The 10,649-nt window shown below is 33.5% G+C and overlaps 1 protein-coding gene across 1 annotated transcript in view; it reads right to left on the bottom strand.

Annotated features, from left to right (window-relative positions):
- Window positions 1-804: 804 nt before the first annotated feature.
- Window positions 805-10,649, bottom strand: part of LOC148282149 (uncharacterized) — a 53,651-nt gene continuing 43,806 nt past the window's right edge. Inside the window, exons 9-13 of the mRNA XM_088225572.1 lie at window positions 7,933-8,532; window positions 6,813-6,953; window positions 4,057-4,152; window positions 3,855-3,973; window positions 805-1,747 (exon numbers count right to left, since the gene is read on the bottom strand). Coding sequence (XP_088081698.1) covers window positions 1,676-1,747; window positions 3,855-3,973; window positions 4,057-4,152; window positions 6,813-6,953; window positions 7,933-8,532 — 1,028 coding nt within the window. The 3' untranslated portion in view covers window positions 805-1,675. The remainder of the gene's footprint in view (window positions 1,748-3,854; window positions 3,974-4,056; window positions 4,153-6,812; window positions 6,954-7,932; window positions 8,533-10,649) is intronic.

Here is a 10,649-nt window from a genome sequence, read left to right as displayed (position 1 = left end):
AAAGACAAACTGAGTAAAGAGAAGAAGGCGTTCATTTTCCACGTGCTATTCTACTCGGGCCATAAGTAAAACTGTAGAGTACTTATGTACACTCGCGTTTTCAGCATAAAAGGAAGCGTGAGAGGAACATATGACGAACCTCACGCAAGTTGTTGCAAGAAAATCGACGTTGGATTGTTGATAAGAATTAAGAGGTAAAATAAAAAATATGTTTTTTAGTTGCGCAACAGAATAGAAGATTGAAAAACACGATCGAACAGGTTAGTTCGGATTTGAAGTGCACCATTCGCAATATTGGATGCTGATCCATTCAGATAGGAGAGAAATTATTAATGTTCCTTATTATTGCGTGACTAGATTTGTCTTGAATTTATAAGACTAAACTTAATATGAGTCAAACCAATGTTTAAAGGAATAACCCGCTAAGCATCTATTTCGAGGCTAGTCAGCATGTGGAATAGAGGGGATATGGAAGGGAGTAATAAAAAATACACCACAACACAATAACTAATTGAGAAAAAAATCTTTCTTGAATTTTTTTTCTTGCAACTGGCGGGAATCAAACCCGTGACGCCAGTTTCACAATTGGCCGTCTTACCAGTAGGTAAGTAGTAAGTAAGCTTAAGGTAAGTAGCTTACTTACGCAGTAGCGCCACGGTGCCTGTTTAATAGGAGTTGAAACGTCATTCACATTTTTTCCGCAAAGCAAATGTTAGAGTTGTGACACATGTCATATTCGAGGTTTGCTTATACGTCACATTATTAGCGGCCATTTTTTGCTTTATACTTTTTGTCGGGCAGGTTTTGGGCATTAAAAACTCGAGGCACTGTGCGAGTCATGAAATAAGTAAATGTTATGAAAATTAAAAAAGTCAAAATAATTTAAGGAGACGGTTTCCGTGTTTCAGTTTCAGTGGACTTATCTTTCAAATAAAAACGTCTTAATAAAATCCGCGAGGGAGATCAATCGACTCGACTTTTTTTTAATAGTAAGTTCTGTTGACAAACATTTAACGGTGTGACCTTAGAAGAGAGAATATGCAGTACATGAGTTATGAGAAAGTTGAGAAGGACAAAGTTTGAGGTCAAACCAACGCTTCTTAATATAATATAACCAATTTTATTAGTGTATAAAAGTATATCAAAAGTGATTCAACAATTTTTGCTACTGTTCAACTACCAAGTAAAACCGGGAGTAAAATCCGAATAGGAATATGACAGACAAAAACAGGAGCAGAGAAAAGAAGTTTCCATGGTTGAAATTCACCGGATCTTCCAAACCGACGAGTAAGATAATGTAAAAACCGTTACAAAAAAGCGCAAAATTAGACAGTAACAAAAATACAATATAAATTTTTTAAAAACAATCATGAAAACTGATTGAACCCTTCTCTCTCGTTGTCCAGTAATAAAATATCAACTAGAGAAAACGGAAATAAATCATTATCTACACAAAAACTGTTTGCAACTGACACAATCCTTCACTGTCGATGCCAAGATACAATTTTCGTACAATATCATAGTTTTATATATTTTAATATCACGATACATTGTATAATGTTTTTCATAAATTTACTAAGTTTGAGCTTAAATGGATACCACTTTATTTTGATTCACTCATACAAGTTCGATAGATTATTTGCGTCGGGACATAGTTCGCAGTTTGGTGGGACTACTACACGTCACTTTCTTGCGCAGCTGGCAGCGGAGCTCGCGTCGTCACTACTTCCCTTCCTGCGCGCGCAACCTGTCAACACAAAACACATTATTAACTTATTTATGTTTTATAATTCATCGTGTTTGTGGGTAGGTTACAAAAAGTTTTTCAAATTCAAAAAATATTCTAAAACTTAATTGTAACCTGGGCCGAACCCTTCAGTCTTATTACGAGTATCAGCGCCTTACTAGGCTTAAGAGACTCGATGTAGCTTAGTGACATAATAATATCATAAATTTAATATACGCTTTAAAGGAAAGTGTCCCCAGGTGTGTTCCCTGTGGTACATCAGACGGAATAGAGATGAAATCAGATTTATATACTTCAACTTTAATTGAGTGGCGTCTATTATCTAAGTAAAAGATGAACACTCTGTATAAGTCACCGTTATTCACCTTATCAAATGCTTTGGAATAATCTGTGTAAGTGACGTCAACTTGCATTCTGTCGTCCATATTGAATGAAACGTATTTGGTAAAATTTACAATATTAGTTAATACAGAGCGCCTCTCCAGAAAACCATTGTGAAAATTCTGTGTATTTTGAATAATTTTTGAAAAGATTTTATCATATACCATGAGTTCATATAATTTCCAAAAAACTGAAAGACTCTTTATGCATTAGTTATTCTGAAAATTATTTTTAAATCTTTATTTGAAAATTGGTACTATTGTGGATTTCTTTATTTTTTTTGGGGATGGTGTTTTCGTAAATTGATCTATTGAAATTAATAGTCAAAGGTAGTGACAGTGACTGCGCGCATTGCAAAACAAAAAATGGAGCAATCTCACTATTTCCCCTTTCTATTGATCAGCATCAAGCACAACCTTTTTGATAATTTCCGATTTTGATACATTTCAACGATATGCCCAAACGCGAATTAAATGGCTTGAGCATGATTTGTGTTGCGCGAGCAGAGTTTGGTGTTCCCGGCTTATTACCACAACTATTCTGTCAAAACAAAGGCTTATTTAGGTCGTGTTAAAGACTGATAGTTAAAGACTATTTCGAGCCTTATTAGCTATGATAATAAAGAAATGATCTTTACTGACAAAATCATCAATTCCAATTAAAAAATTGAAAAAAAAAAAATCTGAAATTTTAAAACCAATCCGTAGACAGAGGACGACTTTCAAATTAAGTATTTATTTGTACACGTAGTTTTGACTCCATTTGACACCCTTTTTTTGTTATAAGAATAGCGCAATCCATAAAAATATTCGGCCCAGCCTAGATTGTATATCGCATAATATTCTTTTTGCTGTGTTTTATGACGTGACCGTTGCATCGAAAATTCTAAGTAATCGAGTGGGTTTTTTTATTTTATCCATCTCCTATAATCTTTGTGCTTATTTTTAAATTTTGATTAAGGCAGATGAGTACCAAATGGGATATTTTTTGACTGCTTAGGAATAAACCCTAATATAGTATGGTTGAGGATTACATAAAAAGTGTTCAGGGAATCATCAATAGAATCCGCATCGATTATATGTTAATAAGGTAAAATTGTAATAACTCGGAGGCATAATTGTAATCAAGTAGACGATTCGATAATGTTTTTTTTGACTTATTTGTTGTGTTTGCATTGATGAACAATATTTTAATTTCATAAAATGTGATAACTGTACCAATGTATTGTATATTGTTTGTAAACCATAGTTTACAAAATAAAATAAATATTTATATCCAAATAAATGAACGACATTGAGTAAAGTACCATCTCGCCACGTAATTTTTACAAGTAACGATAATGTATATTTTTACGTTTTCTTTTACAATTTTTTTTGTTATTTATTGAGTGTTTTACTACAATTAAAATTTTCTTCTTTCAACGTGTTGTTTTAATTTTTTAATCTTATTTTCTTAAATACACGTTTCATTAGCTTTTATGCTCGATTATTACTTTAATTAATTCATAATTTGTATTACATCGCATGCTGGGAATAATTTTCAAGTGTGAAAGGTCTAATATTAATATACTATACATATCTCGTATGCTATCTATGTATGCATGCCCAGTTTTTGTTGTTGTTCTCTAATAAAACAAATCTCACGTATCGCATGATCATAATAGGTATGTGCTGTCGTCGCTTTCGTCAACTATCTTGAGAAAGCTGTAATAGTCGTATGTTTGTACCGGTAGATTGTGGGCGAGCAGGGGCGGGACCCGCGAGTAAGGAGGAGGTCGAGGAAGTAAACTTTCCGCTCCGTCTGTCCTCTCGGAATGTTCTTCCATTATCACTTTATGCTCTCCACCTGAAATGTACAGAATTATATTGTTTCAAGGCCCCGCAAATGAAAATAATAATCAAATAAGATAAACGTGGAACATCTCATACCTTTGTTAAGTGGAACGACATCTGGATTCTTGTCGTCATGTAAAGATTGCTGCTGTAACTCTGAGCGTGTGGCTGTTTTGGGTTTGTTCGTACTAACTGAAATTATTATCCAAAATTATTATATTTATGATCATGATAAACCTTAACATATTATTGATCATATTTTTTTAATCGATAAATACATACTAATATGAGTTTGTCTAAATCATTGTCGACATGCACTGGATATAAACTTCTAGGAATATAATCGAAATTATCAGATATTCTGGTAATGTGTGGGAGTGGGTTATGAAAGGGAAGTGCTAAATTGCTGAACGTTACAAGATTGGTCAATTTTTAAATAAAAAATTGGCCTGTTTTGAAAATATATTTGATTATTTTATTTATTTATATTATTATTTTTTGATGATTAGGAGAGTATTATTTTTTGGTTCTTAAACTCAGAAAAATGACTGAAAAATTTAATTGAACAACTTAGGAGTGTACCAATTACAATGTTACATTTGCTCATCGAGGTAAGGTATATCAGAAGAACGTTACGCAGTTTTAATATTTGCATTTAAGAACACATGAAATGTTTAAATACGATATTTTTAGAGTTTGCCAATCATCTCATAAATTCAAATAACGACTTTAATAAGAATACAAAAATATAAAAAAACATTCAAATAATTATAAAGAACTTAAATTAAACAAAATGGGGGTGTTTCACATTCAAAAAACTTCAAAAAATAATATTCTCCTATATCTTTTTAATACAGAAAATCGTGCAAAGTTCAGCAATTTAGTCCCTCCTCTTAATTACCCCCTCCCACACATCGCTTATTATTATTAACGTAATTTAGTGCATGTTCGGACATGGTAGTGTTTGCCCGTTCATCCTCTTTAACTCTGCATATAATTTATGTATTTTTTCGTAAATACTATGTATACTACGGTGACGGTGAAGGTGAAAGTGTATTTTAGTATTTGCATGTTGGTGTAGTGAGTGTCCTGATAAAGAGACGGGTACGTCTCGAAACCGGAAGGCATAAAAAGTAGGAAAGTGGTTAAATACTTAAATTTACTAACATTTATTAAAATGTTTGACCACAAAGTTAAAGCTTTATACATTATTCTTTTTTTTTTAATAATACAAAAATATAGTATTTTCTGGCATTTTTTAGTAGCCAAAATTATTTAGTTCTCTCACCAGTTTTACTTTTTATACTTTTCTTTCACGAATGGAAATATTAAAATATGAATTTAAAAATGCAATTTCAAAGACATCGATACGTTTTACTTTTTTTTGTTGAAAAATATTATTTTTTTTCAACAAAAACAAGCTAAATTTTTTTTAAAGGTTTTTCAGCAGATCGAAAAGATATGGTAATTCAAAAAATGTAAAAAATACACCACAAGATCTAGATTAAATTATAAAAAAATTTTTTTTTGCAATTGAGGGAGAGTCAAATCCACGACAGTTTCCAAGCTGGTCGTCTAACCAACTGCACTGCAGTTTTTGTGAGTAAGTCAAGTTTCATTTTGATTTGCATTGGCAATAATGACACAACTTAATTAATTGACGAATTGTTTAGTAAAAATAAATATATTGGTAGTCTTCTAAGTAACATAACAGTAGTATTACTGAAAAATAATATTCTTGATGTTTGTGTTCTTCCTGTAATGCAAAATGGGTGTGAAACTTTCATATTCATGAAAAAAAATTACACAACGTATTAGTTACACAAAAGGCTATGGAAACAAGAAGGCTGAGTATTTATTTAATACAATAAAGAACCAGCACATGGATAAGAGCGAGATCAAAGGTAACCGAATGAGTCCAAACGGTTGCTGACCAGAAATAGAGCTCGACTGGTTCTATACCCAGAACCGCAGATTCTAAATGAACTAAATTAGTCCTGGAATTGAAAAAATGGAAAAATAGGCAGAAGAAATTAGTGACGGCAGGTCTCAGGCAAGGTGGTCTGATGATATAAGACTGGTGGTTGGATGCGTTTCGTTCAGGATGTTGAGATCTAAAGGAGAGGCCTATTTTCACCATTGGATACAAGAGCTGATAAAGATGATGTTATGTACCTTACTTTAACAATTTTTTTTATTGTTTTTTTTAAAATCAAACATATATACGTTTGGAAAAAAAAGGTAACTTCTTAATTAATTTAATGATGGTAATCACCCAAATGTTACGATTCATGGTGGGTTTATGAGCTACCTGCATCGCTTCAAGCTCTCTGAGATCGACAGCTGCCCATGCAACGAAGAAACTCTTCAAGATGTCCCTCACCTGTTGATGCATTGCCCCCTTTTCAGTTTTCAAAGACAACAGCTGGAGGCGCGATGCAGAAGCTTAGGTGAAGATCTATGCGAAATCCCATCAGTGATAGGTAATAAAAAAACTCACACGAGAGGTAGTATTATACATGGTCAATATAATGCAGGCAATTGGTAAAATTAATCAAAGTAGGGAAGAAAATGCCGAACACCTGTTGACTACTGCCAACAGATCGGCTTCTCCTGAAGAGTTTTGAGAGGTTTCCTCTCCACGTGAGCAAATGCTGAGAAGTTCCTGATTGGCCCACATTAGTATATCCCTCCTGATCCCAACAGTATAGATTAATATAAAGAAATTTGATTGCAGAAAAATCCACTTTTGAAATATAAACCTTGTATATTATAAGCAAGGTAAATAAAAAAGCAACTTCTATATAAAAAATAAAATAAAAAAATGATGGTCTTAAATAAAAATGTAGTACCATTATAGTTAGATCGATATCCAGAACGCTGACGAAGTTTAAGGATAGCCGCGGCACAGAGAATCAGCAGAAGGAGTGCCACCACCACTCCCCCGCAGACCCCGGCCACCCACGCTTTGTCCATTACGATAGCGTTCTCATCTGCAAATTTTATTTTCAATTTGTTGAATGTCATATAATGCATATTGGATTTAGTGTTCATAAATTGTGTCTCGTGTTTCATTATTTACACGGATGACCAGCTTGAAATGAAATATTCACCCGAAAGAAGTTATTAACTCTAAATATGTTTAAATTAAATTTAATTAATTAAATTAAATTAAATTTTTTTATTTAGAATACAAACAGTTGTTCAGGATTGTATATGATTATAAATAGAAACTGTAAAAAATAATAGGACCTGCCATTCAATAGTACGTATTCACTCAATTAAAATAAAATAAAGCGACGATAGTTTAAACCACATAAATAATAAATAAACTTTGTATTATCCAAAGCGTTAAGCTCTTTGAAATTAGTTAAAGAATTTAAATATGGATTTTTCAGTCAGTTATATCCTAAAACATAAACCAACATATTGGCATCATCAGACAAGAAATACAAAATTATTTAAATAAATTAATTTTATGAATAATTTCAGAATTCACTTTCTTTATTTTATGCAGTCAAAGGTCGAGATTTATTGTTTTTTTCATGTATAAATACTTAAAAGCTCAAAATGTTAATTTTTTGGGTAATACCGTATGCGTTGGATTTTGTTCCAACGTTTCGGCTACCATCGCAGGAACCATTTTCAAGGTAAACTGAGTATCACCCAAAAACTAAACATATTGATAACAGTGACCGTGAAAACTATTGCACATATTTTACTTAAAAGGCTCTTCAAAAACATTGTTTTTAAAATATTTAAAAAAACTATAGAAAACATAGTTTTGAAAAAAAAACTTTTTGTAAAAGCAACATCATTGCATACCAAATTATCGTACCTTTAATACGGTCGAAATAAGTTAGAAAAGGCCATTTTAATTCACCATTTCCAGAATAAGGAGCAAATATTTAGAAGTTTCTAGTAGCGCGATTCAGTATGCAATTGTTGATCTCATTTGATATTATTGACTACCTGTCCGTTTCTCGGCTAGTTCTAGAGTATAGGCATCTAGTGCCTGGGAGGGAGAACGGCCTCTGGAGTTGTGCGCGTACAAGAGGAGGCGAAGAGAACGGCCCGCTCGCAAGCCTCCGACGGAGAACGCCGCGTGCGCCGCGGACACGTTGGCCAGCAGACGGTCCTCCGCGCCCCGCTCCCACACTTCGAGCTGGAACCGCTGCGGCAGGCCACCGTCCCAGCCGTCCTCGCACGCCAGCTGCAGACCGGCGCTGGTGAGGTTGGCCAGCGCGCAGTCGGCCGGCGCATGCGGCCGCGCGGCCGGCAGCAGCGCCAGCGCGCACGGCTCCGCCTGGCGCCCCACGAGGTTGCTGGCCCAGCACAGCGCCGTACCGTAGTCCGCGTCCGACAGTGGGGCGAAGGCCAGCGTGGACCTCGCGGGCTCGCCGCTCCACGAGTAGCGCTCCGGGGGCACGGTCAGCAGCTGCGCCGAGTTGTTCAGGGCCCACGAGAAAGAGTCCGGTGCGGGCACCGCCTCCACCTCGCACACGAGCTGGACGCGCTCTTGCCTGCCCACTCCGTAGGTGCGCCGTAAATGGCTCGAACACACTGGCTTAACTGCAAATTTATTTTGATCGTGTCGTTTTATTTTATGTCTCACCGAGCTGCATAAGATATTTACATATGCATTAATATTTTTGTTTTTTGGATTACATAAATTGTTAGGAGATACGGTGATAGAGAATTTTGATGAATAGGCATTAAAATATTTATTTTTTTATGTCTTGCAGATGCCTCCTCGCTACTGAGCGACAAAGACAACTGCATGTCGTACCTTTAATGTTCAACTATAATAATAGACAAAATCGACGTTTCGGTGACCCGTTTTCCGCATCTAAAAACTGAACCTATTTTGTTATTTTTTAGACAGAATATCAGATTTTTATTTTTTTATTAGCACGTCTTGCATTTTTCAAAAACTGGTCTCATATTTGTATACCGTGCGCCCAAAGCCAGCGGAAAAAACTGGGCAATTTTTACGGGATTTAGGGTGGTTCTAGTTTCCATAATAAATAATTCTTCAATAAAGCAAAACTATTTATGGTAAATATTTATAGTGCCATAACCCAGGGTCAATATGCGTTTTTATGAAGAAAAGTCACACCGCGATTCCTCTCAAGATGAAACATTTTTGGTATACTTACGAAGTTTGCTTTATTATGCTTTAACGTAACCAATGAAACAAAGTTGGTTTTCTTTAATGGTGTAACTTTCCGCTGATAAATACGAACCTAGGTACTTGTGTATAATTGAATTCCAAATCTTAAATTAAAGTAGGTACCTTAGTATTTGTTTATGTTTGAATTCCAAAACATATTATAATTCATTTTCAAATATGAAATTCTGTTTGCAAATGTCATACTCTGCTCTTTTCTCCAACAAGGGTGCATTTTTTAAAAATGTATTGAATGTCAGTTAATATTATTTTAGAACTACCGAAAATCCGGTAAAAATTATAAGGAATTTAAGGAAATAATCTGATTGGGATCCATAAAACACCGAAATTAATTGTTAACATTCAAAAACAAACTTTTTTTATAAACAAAAAAATAACATCCTTTTATAATTTTTTTATTTATTTTTTTTTATTTCAAAATTAAAAATTAACAAAACATGATTGTATTCCCATGAGTTAGCAAACTCATTCTGGGATAGATACAATTAAAGATTATCGTATAAAAATAAAAATACATTTAGTTGAACATAATTAAAACAAAAATGGACCTTTCTCGGAGATCTTTTTAAAAACAAATTAAAATATATTATTTAATAATAACTTACATAGGTCATGGGTTATCGAGAAATAATTTAAGGAAATGATTTTTTAGTGTTATTTGATTTCCATTCGTATGTTTATGCATTCTTAGTGAATGCAGCCCTGGTAATCGATGAAAAAACATCTAAGCTTCTACCTGATAAATTGACGATATTAAAAGTTATAAATATACTCGTGGCAAAGATCTACATTTCGCTGAAAACTACACGTATATCTGTCCAACAGTTATTCAGCCTATCGAGGACAAACATACAAACATTGCCTTTTATATATATATTTAGATTTAAATGCTACGGTAAAAATTAGTTTATTGTAAAATAAATGATAAAACGTAAAAGATATAATATATTGTAATATAATGTTTAACCCTTTGAAACCTTAATTAATTCATGTGGATGCAAACATTATTCTTATTCTGTATGTATTAAAATATTATTTTTTTTATATATCTATTATATGTTACAAATTATTGAACGATATTTTTCTATGAACGTTGGCTCTCAACCTAATTATTTTTTCTCAAAATTCTTTTAAATATTTATTTCTTTATTTTAAATATTAAACTACAAAATGTAAGTAGTTTTGCGGACTTATTGCTGAAAACAATATCTTCTGGCAAATATAATTCACACGTTTTTAATGATTTAAGTGAAATTTTGGTTAAACGTATTTGAAATTTGTATTAATTATTATTAAAAAGAGTGATTGAATTTCTTTCCAAATCAAACAAACCAGCCAAAAATTATCTGTAAAATTCAAAAGAAAACAGCCTACCGCTGACTAACAACAAAAGCAGAAAAAACTAAGGCATACTGAAGAATACTATAAATTAATTTATGAATCGGGTTGTGGTCCTGTGGCTAATGTCTCGGACTCACGAACCAAAGGTCCGTGGTTC

This window comes from Micrasema longulum, unplaced genomic scaffold (assembly GCF_059751315.1).
Source record: "Micrasema longulum isolate JH-2025_06_02 unplaced genomic scaffold, ASM5975131v1 h1tg000372l, whole genome shotgun sequence".
In the NCBI taxonomy this organism is placed as follows: domain Eukaryota; kingdom Metazoa; phylum Arthropoda; class Insecta; order Trichoptera; family Brachycentridae; genus Micrasema; species Micrasema longulum.
Note: the sequence above shows the minus strand (reverse complement) of the source record. Positions and strands in the feature narration are given on the sequence as shown.